The 18,219-nt window shown below is 39.9% G+C and overlaps 1 protein-coding gene across 2 annotated transcripts in view; it reads left to right on the top strand.

Moving 5' to 3' along the window:
* The first annotated feature begins 3,516 nt into the window (after nucleotides 1–3,516).
* LOC103143096 (NACHT, LRR and PYD domains-containing protein 3-like) overlaps nucleotides 3,517–18,219 on the top strand; it is a 49,398-nt gene continuing 34,695 nt past the window's right edge. For both annotated transcript variants that reach the window (XM_016675125.1, XM_016675124.1), the window contains exons 1-3: nucleotides 3,517–3,744; nucleotides 10,759–10,890; nucleotides 12,101–12,205. In XM_016675125.1, coding sequence (XP_016530611.1) covers nucleotides 3,617–3,744; nucleotides 10,759–10,890; nucleotides 12,101–12,205 — 365 coding nt within the window. In that variant the 5' untranslated portion in view covers nucleotides 3,517–3,616. The remainder of the gene's footprint in view (nucleotides 3,745–10,758; nucleotides 10,891–12,100; nucleotides 12,206–18,219) is intronic.

Below are 18,219 nucleotides of genomic sequence, written 5' to 3'. Positions count from 1 at the left end.
AACCCTGGGAATACACAGGAGTGGACTTTTTGGGTCCCTTGCCCCGTACTCAATCAGGGAGTACGGGGCTTTGTGGGCTATTTTTCGAAGTGGATTGAGGTGTGTGCAGTTAAGAGAGGCCACAGCTCAGGTTGCAGCTAGCAAGAAATATTTGCTAGACATGGTAGCCCCACCTATCTCATTTCAGACAGAGGCTCTCCCTTTGTTAGTGAGTTGTTCGAACACACTGTGTCAGCTCTAGGCTCAACACATAGGCTTACTACAGCTTATCACCCGCAAACAAACGCGACAGAGCATGTGAACAGGACACTTAAAACAGCTATCCGTGCCTATGTGAGTGACAAACAAACCGCATGGGACAGGTTTCTACCACAAATCTGTTTTGCACTTTGCACAGCTCCGCATGACAGCACTGGTCTTAGTCCATCCATGATGTTGTATGGTCATGAGCTGGACACGCCTCTCGATCTAATCACTCAACCAAGCTGTGATGGAGTGGATGACCCAGACGTACAATATCCAGAGACTCTGAGAGCCACCCTCAGGGATCCTCATCACCACCCCAGGGCTGCGCTGGACCTCAGCCACAAAAGACAGAAACACTACTATGACTTGAGACGCCGCCATTCTGCCTTTGGGATTGGTGATCTGGTTCGAGTGAAGTCTCAACCAAGGTCAGATGCGTTGGCTAATTTTACGGCTAAACTGGCACCGCTGTTCAAAGGACCCTACCGTGTCAGTCAGAAACTTAGCGATGTGAACTACAGACTGATTGATGTTGAAACTGGAGCCGATGCTGGAGTTTTCCATGTTGTGAACATGCAGCCTTTCCATACTTGGGACTCTGCCAGCTACAAAAAGACTGCCGGTGAGGCTGCACAGGTGGATCACATGGACGATGATCTTGAGGACGGTTCCCCTCAGACTGATGCCACCCAGGACCTCCCTCCAGGTGATGTGTTTTGTGATGCACCACATGACGTTCGCCACCCACAGACGCCTCATGGGGTCGATGAGACCAACGCTGATGAGACCGAGTTTGACCACGCTTCAGATTGTGCTGGACGTTACAATCTGAGAGCCCGGCGTCATCCCAGGATAACAACTGGTTGGTCAGACTGTAAATGGACAAATATCTACCATGACAGGCTTAACAATATGTAAGGTTATATTTGTTCAGGTTAATGAGTGAATGTAATTTTCAGTTAAATGTGTTATGTTGAAATTTTTGTAGTTACAAAACAAAATCGAAAAAGAATCCTGATGATTCGGGATGACAGTAATTTTGTTGTCACCCATAGTTGCATAGGAAGAATTTTGTTTGTCTTTAGAGGGGTTGTGTTCATAAAACAAAGAAGAGTTCCACACTGTATGTTTGCATTTTGGAACCTAAGCTGACTGTGTGTTACCATTATCCACAGATATGTATACAGGTGTGATTTGATACCTGCCCCATGTGTAACTCCTGTTTTATGGCTATGTATTGCTTTGATATATTCTGTACTGGTGTCTATAGTCGTGTGCGGCTGAGGACAGCCTTTGTTTACCTGGGGTGCATATGTAACAGTCATTATGCTGTTTGGTTCCTAGAGATGAGTAGGTATTACCACAAGGGGGCGCCTACTCCCTTTCTTGTTGTACTATTGTACAGAAGAAGAACTAGTCTTCCATTTTGTTGTAGAAGAGAACAGGTGATGATGAGGTGCAGAGCGGTAAACTAACGTTACTTTTTCTCATGTATGGAAATATAATGCTTAGTACCGTGGAGATCTGGCTTTACGTGGACGAAGTTAAATAAATCGAAAGTGTGGAATACTTCAAAAGTGCGTCCTGCTGTTTTGGGTTAGAGTGGCTAACCACTGCTGCTAACTCCTTCTCCAACCTCTCGCCGCACCGTCACACCACCCATAAATACGTCCATTCATCCATTTTCTGTACACCCTTGTCTCTAATGGGGTCGGGAGGGGTGCTGGTGCCTATCTCCAGCAAATGTTTCAGGCGAGAGGTGGGGTCATCCTGGACAGGTCGCCAGTTCATCGCAGACCCATAAATACATCTTAATGTAAATTTGCATAAATACCCAGAGGTCTGCAACCATGTGAAGCAATAACCATAGCAACAGTACTTGCTTGTATCTTTATAAATATTTATAGTATTAATAAATATATATTTTTAAAGGTGTTTATAGGGCACATAAGGCCACCACACAAAGTCAAAAATAATACATTTTAAAGAAAAAATTCCAAATAGAAACTAAAGAAAATAAAGAGATCTGAGTGCAAATGCTTGTTTGAACAGCAGAGCGTTCAGCAGAGCATTTGATCAAACCCCTCTTAGGGATTTTAATCCTTCAAAACGATTGTCTTCAAACTTGGTCAGATTGTTCACAAGGCATGGCTGATTAAAAGTTATCAAAACGGTGAGTTTTTGTGCATGCTGAAGGGTCAAAGTTCACCTACTTGCCATTCCAACCCTGACCAGATGCAGCAGGTGGGTGCACATGTGTATCATGTCAAGACCTACAAAAATGTCTCTTGGAGCCATGGTCCAAACCCAACAGGTATTCGACCATTTTGAATCAAAGCCACAATTTTCTCTTTTTTATATCGTATCTGATCAAACTCTACAGCTTTTGATATACAGACTTCAGAATCACTCAGCACACTCTTGACGCATTGAAGGTCTAAAGTTATAAGATTTTTCATACACCAAAGCATGTGGGTGTGGCTAAGCGTCAAACTTTGACTATTTGCCATGAAACATCAAGGTTTAATAACTTCCACGTGCAAGGTCACAGCTTCATCAGACTTTCTTTGTCTTATTACAGACCAGCCCTCATCACATTTACATGGTCAATGATGACATCACCTTAGCCCCACCTCATTCCAACAGGAAGTCACCTGTTTTTTCTACTGGATGTATTACTTTTACTCTATGTTCATATGAGTAAATCCTGTGCCAACTGACAAAATGACATGATGATGAACTCTGTCAATGCTGGCTGCTGGCTGAACCATGTGGGTGTGGCCGAATGGCAAATTTTAATCCCTCGACATTTGCATAGGGTCGTCTCTAAATCACATATGCATCATCTGATTTGCACCAAACTTCTTATGAATGACTCTTGTGAATCTCTAAAGAGCACATTAGCATTACATTGTAAATTGACTTAATTGTGCCCCCTAGGTGAATACATTAATATATCTCCTCCCTGCATCAGCCTATCTGCACCAGATTTTTTGTGTGTTGTCAGGTAGCACTGCTGAACGAATCTGTGCATATCGCCTGACGGACGGGTATGGGAGCTGCGCGATAGAGTCTGCAGTGGCTGACGGGTGGCGTCGACAGAGCTCCCTTGGTCGCCAAGAGGCCGGAGCGGCGCTGAGCTGCAAGGGCCGTGTGACGCCACTTGCAGCTTTCATCTCGTCTTGTTTTTGGCAGATATCCCATTTCTGACTGACAGAGCAAAATGTTTGATGTCAAATTTCCATATTTATTTAAGACAAAATGCATTTGCCTTAAAGAGGTGATTTGTTCCCAGAAAATTCACTGTATTGGAGTCAAATTCCTCTGATCTGCTACTGATTTCTCTCTCAAGCTGACTGAAGTTGAGAAGATGGAAAAGCAGGATCTTAAAGAGGACAGCACAGGACCGCCAGGATCCATTTGTCTCTCTATGAGGAGTGACCAGTCCAAAGATTTTCCTCTAATCTTCAAAAATGAACCTGGAACCTCAGACATTAGGTAAGAAACCAGTTTCTGATTTGTGTAACTCTACAGAGATATAATAGATCTGATACATGTATTAACTGTATTAACTGATTATCAAATAAAAAAAACTTAATTTTACGTGGAAACACTTTATTTGAAGGGGTGTGCATAAGACTGACATGACACTGTCATAAACATGACATCTGTCATGAACATAAAGAAGTCTTTATGAATGACTGTTGTCATGAAAGTGTAATTCGGTAAATAATGACACTTGTAATGCAAAGTTGCTCTAAAGGTTGCATTGAAAGTCCATTAAAAATGCCAACTTTGCGTTAAATTATCATAATTTACAAAATCATGTAAAGTTGGCACAAGCCTGTTAATCACCCAGAGATACAATTCAGGTGTGTGGCAGAAGGGAAATACCTAAAACATGCAGGGCAGGGGGACGGTGAGGACCGATGTTGAGAAACACTGAGATAGGCTGATGACCCAGTCATTCCAACTGAGCCTCAGCATTTCCAAACAGAAAGATCAACAGGTTATAGCAGCTCTAGAACACTCTTTCTCGAACTGTGTTCCACGTGAACCCCCTGGTCTTCCACAAGGTACTGCACGCAAACAACCGTTTATTTGCTGTGATGTGAGCAAAATTGTGACGCTAAAGTTTGCTTATCAAAGGATTGTGTTTAAAAATAATAATGGATAAATGGTTTAAGACCGGGCCACCAAAAATAGCCTGAAAATAGCAATGGAAAGTTTCTCAGGGTGAGTTGCAGAACTTTTATGATACATAGCCTTCTAGGTCTGTGGCTGTCCTGAATACTATTGTGACAAGGCGGTGAACAGAGCTGTGCCCCACACCAATGTTCCCTCTAATTTTTCATGTGTCTGGGCATACATACAAGCTCCCTGAGTACACTGAGGAGAACCACACCTGTATTATACCTGTTATAAATCTGGGATCATAGCAAGTTACATGGCTTATTAAAAGAATCAGATTACAGCAGCAACTTCCCAGAGTTTTCTTTTTAATATAAGTTATTTGCCCCACTTAAAATGAAAAAACAAAAACATTGCTGTTCATGAGATGCATTGCATGTTATATGTAAGTGTCCTGCTTTGGCCATGGTGAGAAATGAGATGTTACACCTTTCAGACATAACTTTTTGTTCACATTAAAACATTTCTGTTCTGCACAATGAAATGTGTGCGCTAGCTTGTGATACTGTATAAATTCTTGTAACTCTTTGTCTGTAAAATATTTAATTACACAGTTCTTTCACGTCTGTGTTTCTCACTTCTCCAATGGTTGTACACTTTGTCCAGGTTAATGACTCCATCTTGCTCTTGCTTTGACTTTATGCGCATCAGCTGAACAGAAACAAAACTGAAGTTATTATCTTTGGACCTAAAGAGGAGCGAACTACAGTCAATGCGCAACTTCAGTTATTACAACTGAAAACCAGTGATCAGGCCCGAAACCTGGGAGCAGTGATGGACTCTGACCTGAACCTTCAGAGCCACATAAAGACAGTCACAAAGTCGGCCTTCTATCACCTGAAGAACATCTCCAGGATTAGAGGACTAATGTCTCAGCGTGATCTAGAAAAACTCATCCATGTGTTTATCTTTAGCCGTATTGATTACTGCAACAGCGTCTTCACAGGTCTGACTAATAAATCAATCAAACAGCTGCAGCTGATCCAGAACGCTGCTGCTGTTCTCACTAAAACCAGGAAGATTGAGCACATAACACCAGTTTTAAAGTCCCTACACTGGCTTCCTGTAGCTCAAAGAATAGACTTTAAAATACTGTTGTTAGTTTATAAATCACTGAACGGTTTAGCACCACAATACATTAAAGATCTGTTATTGCTGTACCAACCGTCTAGACCCCTCAGATCTTCTGGTTCTGGTCTTCTTTGCATCCCCAGAACCAGAACCAAACGAGGAGAAGCAGCATTCAGTTTCTATGCGCCACGGATTTGGAACAAACGTCCAAAAAACTGTAAAACAGCTGAAACACTGGGTGCCTTTAAATCTCAACTTAAAACCCACCTGTTTAGAGTTGCTTATGGCAATTGATGCCTTCAATGTATTTGCGAGTGACTGGGGGTCATTGCGCGTATATAAAACCCTGTAAATTCTAGACAGGTAACCAATTAATGCACAAAATCCGCGTAGGACAGCGAAAGTCCTAGCGCAAAATTTTCGCGAAACAGGCGGACGGAGCCTGGTGCTGCAAGGCTGGAGACCTTGTCCAGTTAGGCTGCGGGGCCTGGCTAATACCCGTGTTAAGAAATGGAAGGTCTGTGTAGATCATATAACTTGAATGGACAGGAAGTCCAACAGAATGATTTTATCTTTTCTTTTTATCTTTTTATTACTTTCTTTTTATTTTTCTTTCTCACTGTTTAAAATTATGCAAAGCACTTTGAAATGCCTTGCTGCTGAAATGTGCTATACAAATAAAATTTGATTGATTGATTGATCAGCTGGTCCAAATGTACCACTTCAAGATGATTTCTGGATGCTGTTTTGATATGATTCATTAAACTAAATCCTCTTTCACAATGAGCATTGGATGCTTGAAATGTTGCACAAATATCCACATGCTGCGAGATCTCCTTATGCTCCTCACATTTAAGTACTGCAGCATCATATCTGAGAATGTGCTGACTGACCCCTGTTTAAGTTTTTTGCGTCATTATGTATTTGAATTCAGCATACTGACTGTTAATGGCCTCCATAGACTGTGGGCGGGGGAGAATGGCCTCATATTTCTTTCCCACTGTAGAAATGTCTGCTGATCCAGAGTTGAAATTGATGTCTGAGCTCAATGCTTACATGTCAAATGCTGACCACTCCTTTAATTCATCATCTGGAAAACGAGCATACATGTGATCACAGAGCTTACTAATAAAAAGAGTAATCTCTCCAGTATTTCTGCCATCAGTTGATGAGGTCCCCATTGGCTTTTTCACACAGTCACTTCACTGTATGTACTTTTCCTTCAAGTATTGGGAATGCAGCTTCTAAATTTTTGCTCTTGCAAAGCAGTGTCCTTCCATCACAGTCAGGTTGCGTCTTTGAAATGACAGGCAGAGTTGTGCCAGCTCACCTAAAACATCTCTCAGAGCAGTGAGAGTAACCTTGAACTTGGAATCACTCAGCTTTTTGTAGCAGTACTTTGCCACTGGATCTTTGTTATCAGTGAATTCTCTTTTGCAATATTCTTCAAGCACAGTGTTCCTCAGAACAGCATTCACAGCTTGGTGCCGCGACAGCAATCGCACTTCATTCAGAGGCCTGAATGACAGTGTATCTTCATCTAGAATCCTTGCTAGATCCTCCATTTTGCCCCTCTCCACAGCTGACTGAGAGAAAGTGAATACACAGTTCTAAGAAGAGTTTCTACATCTCTCATCAAAGGCACACCTTTCCAGGCATCATCAATGCCCAAGTCCTCTGTATGGGTCACACCTAACTGTTGTTCAGTTAGGTGTGGTATTTGGCACTTTAACAAAGCTGGGAAACTATGCTGGGAAAACATTACTGAAGCACCATCAGACATCAGCATCACCATTCTCTGCATGTCCAATTTGAAATAAAACTGAGTTATTGCCTCCACAATATCCTGAGCAGTGCATGCTGTCAGCTGGATAATGCCACCAAACACAGTTTTATAGTTCACATAATTTTCCTCCCTGTATTTAATATATATGACTAGCATTTTGTGCACTGTTATGTCTGTGCTCTCATCTCACCCTGGCATACTATGACAGTATGCCAGGGTGCATTTTCAATATTGCACATAGATAGTTTAATTCTGCAAGTGTAACCGGGCTCTGCTTCACTCCACTGTACCAAGCCGGCCCAAGTAACCCCTCGACTCTGCGTTGTGTAGTTTTTTTGTTTTTTTTTTAAAGAAGACAGGGAGTTTCTGGGTGATCTGCAGTTTATTTCCTGAATGAGAACATATCGGGTTCGAATCAGTGCAACGGCTCAGCTTCAATCAGCATACTCTCATGCAGCTTTCATAGACTGGTCCTAATTACAGTAAAAATCATGTTTTAAAGATCATACAATGAAGAATACAATAATAAATGATGCACCTGAATGAGAACATATCGGGTTTGAATCAGTGCAACGGCTCAGCTTCAATCAGCACACTACAACAGAGCGAGCGTTATGTTAGCTTTTTAACTGAGCACATGAAGTGTTTTATAATAAAATTAAAAGTACAAAAATTGGTGCCAGGCACATATCTAGTCAATATTAATTACACTCTATTTATCCAAGTTAATAAAAATGATGTTTTATCTGTTGCTAACGTTTTTCTACTTGGTGTGCTGAAGAGTGCAACTCACCTCTCGTGCAGCTTTCACATACTGGCAATGAGTACAGGAGCCACATGAGCCAGCAGTATATAACAGTATATAACTTCTGATAATGCTTACATTACTGTGGGAGCGCTTACAATGTCATTTAAAATATTAGTTGTCTCTGTGAGTTGCTGCCGCTCAGCTATTTTTCTGTCCGTGAAAACCCACCTACTACTGCCTGGGGTCCAATCAGAAACTGAAATTTTAAGTTAACTTCCGTTAATACATATAAGAGAGTTTGTCTGTGAACGTGAGAGAGTTTTATAGTGAACGTAAGAGAGTTTGATGGTGAATGTAAGATAGTTTGATAGTGAACATAAGAGAGTTTGATAGTGAACGCAAGATAGTTTGATAGGGAATGTAAGAGAGTTTGACAGTGAATGTAAGAGTTTGACAGTGAATGTAAGAGAGTTTGACAGTGAATGTAAGAGTTTGACAGTGAATGTAAGAGTTTGACAGTGAATGTAAGAGAGTTTGACAGTGAACGTAAGAGTTTGATTGTGAACGTAAGATAGTTTGATAGTGAATGTAAGATAGTTTGATAGTAAACGTAAGATAGTTTGATAGTGAATGTAAGATAGTTTGATAGTAAACGTAAGAGAGTTTAACAGTGAACGTAAGATAGTTTGATAGGGAACGTAAGATAGTTTGATAGGGAACGTAAGATAGTTTGATAGGGAACGTAAGATAGTTTGACAGTGAATGTGAGAGAGTTTGATAGTTTGGCAGTATGTGTTAGAGAGTTTGTAAGTTTTGGCCCGTGGGGCTCTCATAAGATCATTATAGGTTACTGGTCCATAGTCAAAACTGATGTCTAAGCTCAATGTCCAGTTTATGTTGGATTTTATTTTATGTGCTGCATAGATTTTATTGTGCATTGAGAATGTGCGAGCAATGCATGATTGAGTGAGCAGTTTTCAAACTAAAACTTGGCGTACTGACAAATTTAGAAAGGTGCGGCACACAAAAAAATTCAGATGTGTAAAGCTGTACATACATACCTGCACACCTTTCCTTTAAATCCCAATTTGCGGGAAATAAAGCAGCTGCTGGTTTGCCTGTCACCACCCATAAATACATCTTAGTGTAAATTAGTATAAATACCAAAAGGTCTGCAATGATGTAAAGCAGTAACCATGGCAATGGTCCTTGCTTGTATCTTTATAAATATTTATAGTAATAATAATTACATATATTTTTTAAAAGTGTTTTAGGGCACATAAGGCCACCTCACAAAAATTTAAAATAATAAATTTTAAAGAAAAATTTCCAAATAGAAACAAGAAAATAATGAGATCAGAGTGCAAATGCTTGTTTGAACAGCAGAGCGTTCAGCCAGGATTTAAAGGCAGACAGAGTGTAAGTGGGTCCTCTAGGGGAATGTGGACATTTATTCTAAATAGAGAAATCTTGCATAAGTTGTACATTTACAGAATAGAGAGGCTTTTTGTCCATAACGACTCATTCACAAAGCTGGCAGCTCTATTGAAAGATGACTTCAATGGCACCGGTACCGCACGGTTCCTTCTCTAAGTTTTGCTCACAGCTCCAGGATGATCGATCTGGGATATATAAATGCTAATAAACCACCATCAATATTTACCAGCAGATCATTATCGTCTCTGTACATACGCTCCCTCTGAATTCCTCCATTCGTGATGTTCTCAAATGTTCCACAATTATGCAGCTCACCTTTGTACAGCTACTTTTATGTGATTGCATAAATACCTTAATCACCTTAAAAATAATCAAACCTGTTTGGAGTTAATCTGCTGATCCAACCTTGTTTTTTTTGTTGTTGTTTTTTTCAGTCAAAATGAAATTACCCCACAGATGCATTGCATTGCATGAGCTTCAATACACAGACCAATGCGTTACATCTTTATGAAACAAAAACTCAGGAAATTTACTAGTTACTGTTGTGAAAAAAATTACTTTGGCAAAATGAATACATAGCAATAATAATACTAAAGTAAAAGAAAAAGGTACAGTGCAGTAAAACTACTAGTACTTTATTCCAAAAGAGTTACTCAAATGAATGTACTGTGCAAACAATGCAAAATTCTTTGTGTTTTGCTGGTTTGCTGCCATGATTAAAACACACACCTGAGGAGCTCTGCATAGCAGCAGCCTCAGCAGCTCTCCACAGCGCGAGCCTCTTAGCGTTCATGTTGCGTTTATAGGTGGCTCAAAAAACAGGTTATGACGTGTTAACAACGGATTAAACAGTTTTATCTACTGAAAAAGTGACAAAAGGCACAAATATGATAAGTGCGGAAGCCCCTACTGTATCAAATCGATATAGGAATAACAGAGAGTTGGTCACTTCAAGGCAAAAACAACAAACAGCTTCCAGTCCAGGGGGGATGACTGACTCTGTGGCCACCCATGCTGCCAGGCCTGCAACAGGCTCATGTGATTGTTGTTAATAACAACAACAACAATAATAATAATAATTTGCAAACTTCATCTGGACTGTGAAGCTAGATGAGTCACTAAATCAGAAACATTCTCAACAGGAAGAAAAATTGAAGCATTTGGTTCTCTAAGTGAGTTCAGGTAAAAGAAACAAAACTGAGGTTAACAAACATTACGAGGTTAGTGTTGGTGTTTTGACCCATGTGATGATCTGAATAGCACTATATTTGTGTTTCAGAGGACAGATGGACAGCAGAGCTTCCATCCAGGAAGCAGAGCTTCCTGGATCCATCTGTCCCTCTACAAGAAGTGACCGGTCCAAAGATCCTCCTCCAGTCTTCAGTAATGAACCTGGAACCTCTGACATTAGGTAAGAAAGCTGTTTCTACCTGATTCATGGGACTCTGCAGCGATATAATAGATCTGATATTAACTGGTTGCTCATCAAATAAAACACTTGAACAGTTTTAACTGCTAAATCCAACAGCCACCTAGAAGTCTGCAAGTGAATCCCAGCTCCTGTGGGCCGCAGTATAGTAAAGCTTACAGAAATCAGAGATATTACCATCAGAATTCAGGCGTTCAGTTACAATATAGGTTCCCACCACTTGGTGGCAATGATGTACCTATCAGTTGTTTAATGAGCTCTAATAAGCTAAAGAACAAGCCAAACACTAGGCTACAACGGATGGTAATGGAGAAGTATATTGTGCAAAAATACGTCCATGCAGTGCTGTGGGCTGAAATTCCTCTTCCCATTAACAACCTGAATCCTATAAATCAGGATTCTCCAATTATGGCTTCAACAAATACCAAACCCGAAACACTCAGAGCTACAGGAGGCTCTCAGAGCGAGCTTTTCCCCATTGCACCAAGAATGGATCTGATGCATCCAAAAGGCCTGAGTGCCTCTTTAGGAGGCAAATGAAAAAGGAGAGTAGTTTGTCAAAAATAAACTGTTGTGACAGTTGTTTATTTGACACAGTTAAGGAGGGTAGCTTCTGGTTGTTGCTGTTGAAGCAGTTTTCAAATTATTTTCTGATTATAAGGCTGTGTTTTCATTTGCACTTAATTTTTTAGAATACATTTAATTTGAAAATTTGAAAACAACAACAACAAAAAAAACCCAGATAATTTCTGAACTCCAAAAGTCAAAAACATTTCTAGAACAAACTCCAAAAATTTATTAATTTAAAAAAAAATCCACAAAAAACATGAACATTTCTGAGTTTCAAAAGTTGAAAGTTTTTATTTTTTTCACAGAAGTACTCTTTTCATACAATGGCCCTAATACGGCATTGTATGATGGCCATAGGTTGAATGTGAGCCTTTAATTTTACTGCTCTTAAAGTCTGATCTGTTCATAAATGCCAGTTTTATTTATAAAGGACCAGTATAACCAGTTATAAATACAATGTTTAGTTTGATCAAAAGATCAATCTGAATGTTTCACTCTGGGGTTGTAAACCTTCTGCTTCTCTGCAGCAGTTTGTTTTTAGAGATTCTTCAAGGGTTCTCATCAGTGTTTCACATTGATTGATATGATCCAAATAACAAGATGTTTGCGTTTCAAACTACAGATGGATTGCAGAACCTCCAGGATCCATGTGTCCATCTATCAGGAGTGATCGGTCCAAAGATCCTCCTCCAGTCTTCAGTAATGAACCCGGACCATCAGAATCAAAGTAAGAAACCAGTTACTAACTCTTGGATCTGGCTCTACAAAGAACAACCAGAGTTTAAATTTTGATATCTGCTTAGAAACTAATGCAAGGAGCCAAAAACTATATATTTTTAACATTCTATTTATTGAATTTTAAATAACATTTGAGAAACATAGTATTGGATTAGGCTGTTATAACATTTCTAATGTTATAACAGTCCAGTACAGTGCATATACAAATTATTCAAGGCATGTCGCGAATCCAGAGTATATCCACAGCAGTGTCCTTATTATAATAATTATTATTATTAGTCCTTGGGTACTCTAGCACTCTACCAAACTTTACTGTAAAAAGGTCCTGCTGATGTTTAATGTTGCATCTTAGACTTTCAAGAGAAATTTAGTCCATCATCAAATATTCCCACATAATGTATTGAAGGAGGCTCATCTCCCACCCATTTGGTCAGAACAGCCTTTTAACCCAACATAAGCAAAAAATGTACAGTGTCCTTATGTGATCTTATTGATTCAGGGATAAGTTCCAAGAAACATAATTTTGGATTAGGCTGTAATTTCCACTCATTTATCAAACTAACCTCAACACATACAGTTTGCCATTTTCTTCCCATGATTATACAGTATTTTTTTATGTGGGCTCATAAAACCCCCCGCATCTAATAGATTAAACGTCTCAAGAAAATTTTGTAATGCTATGCCAGATTTCGATTGATCTTTATGAAGGGGATATCTATCTAAAGAAGGGGAACAATAATTAAAATCCCCTCCAATTATATTTTTACAGTCCATTTCAACAATTTTACCGATTAGGAAGGCAAAAATTCTTACTCAGTCTTCAACATAGACATACATATTTTCCAGCAGTACTAATTCACCATATATTTCTCCTTTTACTAAAGCTATCCTTCAGTCTGGATGCTCTGATTAGGTTTTCTCTTGCCGATTCTGGTACAGATCACACGAGGGGCAATCACTGCCAATCACTGATACCAATCACATGAATTGGCTGTAAATTTTTCTCTCTAGGTATAAATGCTACTACGTCATTGACAAAATGGAACCATAAAAACCTCTAATTTAGATAAAAGACATGTAAATTACTTATAGACACAATGCAGCAAGTATTCAGTCAAATGGACAATTGATTTTTTTTTTTCAAAATCTCTTTCTCTTTCTCACTGTTTATTCAATGTCACATGCTGTTTTTATGTTATGTAAATCACTTTGAAATGCCTTGCTGCTGAAATGTCCTATACAAATAAAATTTGATTGATTGATTGATTGATTGAAAAACCTGCAATCAGTAATACAATAACAGCCTAAAATTATACATAAAGTCAAGTTAATCTCACAACACTGCCTATGTCAAATATTGCCAAGAAAATTTGAAACATTCATTCAAACTCAAATGCAGGATTCATTAAAATAAACAATCTTAAGTTAATAAATCAAAAATGATTGTAAGCATGGCTAATTATTTTGTGCTGGCTCTGATTGGATATTTCTGACTGAGCAGGAGGCAGAGGAACTAATTTTTTTTCACAGATTATCTAATGTTAGGACAATGAAAGTTTTAATATACATATGATAAAACTTTTTTTAAAGTTACATGCTGCAGCTTCAAGGAGATTTTCGATAGGACAGTTTCTTGTAATCTGTCCTATCGTGCCTTCATTGGTAATCTACAATGTCAAGTCTCAGTGAAACATATATCTATCCATTCATCCGGTTATCCGGGGTCGGGTCATGGGGATAACAGCCCAAGCAGAGAGGCCCAGACTTCCCTCTCCACATCCACTTGTTCCAGTTCTTCTGGGGGAATCCCAAGGTGTTCTCAGGCCAGCCAAGAAACATAGTTCCTCCAGTGTTTCCTGGGTCTTCCCCAGGGCCTCCTCCCGGTGGGATGTGCCCAGAACACCTCACCAGGGAAGCGCCCAGGAGGCATCCTGACCAGATGACCAAGCCACCTCAACTGCCTCTTCTAGATGTGAAGGAGCAGCTACTTTATTCTGAGTCCCTCCCTCTCTAAGGGAGAGCGTAGACACCCTGCAGAGAAAACTAATTTCAGCAGCTTGTATCAGTGACCTCGTTTTTTTGTTCATGACCCAAAGCTCATGACCATAGATGAGGCTAGGCGCCTGACTACAGCTAAATATGGTAATAGGCAGCCAGAATGGTTCGGCTGCGGAGGCTGTGTCTGTGAATAAAACACCATCAGACAGGAAGTAAGTTTAAGTTATTGTATTCAAATTCATATAGTTGCATATATTTAGTAAGGTATTCAATAATAATATTTTCGTATGAGTATAAGCAATAAACATAATAGAAAAACAACAACAAAAAAAACCCTGATGACAGCCAAGAGGTTGTTTTTTTTTTATTCTAAGTCCGTTCTTTTGTATACAGGATGATTAATGGTCCTTCAGTCAATAATTCAAATGTTTTTTGTCCAATGATCCAAGGCAATAGGTCAATAAAAGGATAGTTTGGTTCAAAAAAGGTTCTAGCGCAAAGCTGCGGTGATCCAGTAGCTCGCCATCCTGGGTTGAACAGGGAGAGGAAAAAAACCTGACCGTCGAGTGGTTGCCAGAAAACACACAATATAATCCTTCAGCTGTGCTAATTTGGCTCGATCCAGCAGTATTCTTCAACAATTTTGGAAACAGCCAAGTACAAGCAGCTAGCCACCGCGACAGCAGCAACAGCAATGGAGGAGATCCGAGTTCTAGTACCGTTTCTAATTTTCCACAACAACCGGTATTATGCTTATTAATTATTTTAAGGGTACTATTTAATCCTATATGTCCAAACCTTATTCTGGATATATCTTCTTTTTTAACAAAACCTTGCATTGCCTTCATTATCCCACTGTTATCTCCATTTCTTCTTTATATACATTTTTATAATATTCTTTATCTCATATTTACTTATTTTAATGTTAAAATCAACAGTACTCTTTTTTTGCAGCACTCTTAGCAAAACTATCAGCCAACTCATTTCCCATCACACCAATGTGGGCAGGAATCCAAACTAGTTTAACACGAGAACCATCATTTTTAATCCTGAAAATTGAGAGAATTATATCCAATATGATATCTTGGCTTGATTCTGAATTTACCTCTTGAATACTAATTAATGCACTACTTGAATCTAAACAAATCAAAACCTCTGTCTGTCACTTCCTCAACCCATTCTAAAGACATTTGAATTGCCATTAATTCACCTGCATACACTGTCAATTTATCTGTTATTCTTTTATTTCTCACAGTACTTAAATCTGGAATTACAAATGAAATACCTAATTTATCATTTACATTTTAGAATTATCTTTATATATCTGTATATACTCTGAATATTCTCTTTCTATCTTCTTTTCTAACCGTCTCCCTCTTTCCAGTAAATTTAAATCAACTTCAGCCTGTCCAAATATCCATGATGGAATAACAGGAGTAACAACTCCAGGACTAATTAGGGAGATCCAAGTCCACCTCTGACCCAGAACTTAAAGTATGCTGTCAGTTTGACCCGCCAAAATAAAACATGGGTTGATTATTTTGCGCTGGTTACACGCAGGTCACTGGGGCCCCACCATGGAGGTAGGCCTTTAGGTGGAGTACACTGGCTAGCTATTGGTGGTCAGGCAGCAGTGAAACGGGCACTGTATCGTCTGTCCTGGTGAAGTGAGAGCTGAGTCAAAAAGCGAAGCTCTTGGTTTACCGGTCAATCTACATTCCTACCCTTAATTATCGTACTCGTGTCCGGGTGTGGGAACACTAAATTCAGTAGTCTCAGTTAGGCCTGTCGCGATAAACGGTAAATCAATTAATCGCACGATAAATTAAACCTATCGACCTCAGTTTAATTATAGGCTTTATCGTCCCCTCCTGTCTTTCTTTCTGTTGATGACACTGAATGAAAAAAGGCTCAACTCCAGTGCTCTTCCTTAGTGTAATTTCCACCGTACACTACATGAGTTGTTGGCGGAATGTCGGCCCATTTTCAAAACCTGACAGAAATCCTCGGTATAACGGTTCAATCGGGTTCGATCGTGCCGTGTGGTGTCCAGCCACATGGGCACAAAATAATGGCTACAAATCCAGTTAACTAATTTTAAAACCAGGCATTAATCAATGCTTTACTAGAATCTACCTGTGATGCATGTGGCTAGAGTCAGCGTAAAGTCCTGACTGAATGAAAATCATTATAACCTATTTATGTCACGTTAACGAAGAACAGCTGAAAACCTACCGGGTTTATCAACTGCGGTAGCAATTTGGCTCCAACTCCTCCCTTTGTCATTTCTATATTCTTTGCACGAAATGTTGAATAAACATTAATGTTGTTTCCACATATCATCTCCAATGTCCGCTGGACTTCGGGTTGCGCCGTGTCAGCTGTTTGGGATTCGTCTCTGTAATTTCCCCTCAGAAAGCAGGAGGAGAATCCGCGCTCTCTGATTGGCTACCTGTCACATTCAACGGGCTGCATTGACGCTTCCAGTCGGGGGAAATCTCTGATTTAGATCGGAGCTGCCACACCACACACTGCAGGATGATCGGTTACGAAATCACCAGCGGCCAAGTTCTAAGATTGTCATAAGGGGAAAATAGGAGCCAAAAAAAATCGTGTAGTGTCAACTACTGCATTAGGTGGTCGGATGTACCCGTCTTCTCTATTTAAATCTACTGATTACTGAAGGGCAATATAGTGTACACATTTCATAATCTGGACTCTTTTGGTTGAATGCAGTATTTATTTCTACTTTGGCTTTATGTTGTTTAGTTTTTATTCAGGTACGTTTTTTTGTTAATGGAGACTGAGAATCCATTTTGTTTTTGGTTGTTTTATTTAGTTTATTAGTTCCAGTGTTATGTGTTCTTTTGAAAATAAAGTGCATCTATCTATGGCAGGAAATCACATGCATTGTTAGTCATTTCCATTAAATCAGTGTCAAAAGGTCTTGAAACAATATTATCATTTATCACGATAATTTTTTAGACAATTAATCGCTCGGCAAAATTTGTTATTGTGACAGGCCTAGTCTCAGTCATCATAAGGGGCCTTTGGGCTTTGCTTTGTTTGGTTCCTCACCTAGGACCTGTCTGCCTTGGGTGACCTACTAGGGGCACGGAGCCCCAGACAGGTTCTAGGATCACTGGGACACTCAAACCCCTCAACCATAATAAAGTGGCAGCCTATGGAGAGGTTAAACATTATATTAGGACCTTAATGCCATACAAACTACAGTATGTACAATAATGTGTGGAGTGGGCATAAAAAAGACATTGTTCATTGAGAGCACAACAGCATTCATTTTTCTTCTTTTGTTTGCCTCAACTCTTCTCCATGGAGCTCTACTATCTCAGTGCTGGTAGGTGCTTCCTCCTGAAGGAGATCCATCCAGGAGTTGTTGTCTATGTTGCTGATGGTTCTCCTTGTAATGACAAGGTGCATTCACCAAATTTTGGTGAATGCACCAAAATTTCAGCCATGTTCTTCTTCTGTTCCCTCAGAAAAGTAACCAGATGATATAGCTTATAGCACATAACTGTGAATCAATAACACAGACATACTAATGTGGAAGTTCCATGCACAGAAGGACTGAATTAAAACAGACATGTTAGGTAGGTAGGTAGGTAGGTAGGTAGGTAGGCAGGTAGGCAGGTAGGTAGGTAGGTAGGTATGAATGAATGATGGCGCCATCTTGGATCATCCCGGCAGATGATCCAAGATGGCGCCGGTGTGTGTGGCTGCTCGTCTGTCATTCTTACGTTTGCTGATGTTTATACAGTTTTTGACCTGTGTCATCTACGGAACTGAGTCTCTGCTGGTGTATGATCGCAACACACTACTAGACCTCCAACCTTTGGTCCAGGATATGGAGTTATTCGATGTTGCGGTCAACCAATCTTTGCCCCTGTTTCTGTCGGAGATTCCAAGCCACTTGTTCCGGGTTCCTGTACTTCTTTCACGGAGGAGACGTCGTCGTCGTCGCGGTAGACGAAGCGGCCGGCTGGT

This window comes from Poecilia formosa, unplaced genomic scaffold, assembly GCF_000485575.1.
Source record: "Poecilia formosa unplaced genomic scaffold, Poecilia_formosa-5.1.2 Scaffold4, whole genome shotgun sequence".
In the NCBI taxonomy this organism is placed as follows: Eukaryota; Metazoa; Chordata; class Actinopteri; order Cyprinodontiformes; family Poeciliidae; genus Poecilia; species Poecilia formosa.
This window is presented reverse-complemented; position numbering and strand designations above follow the sequence as displayed.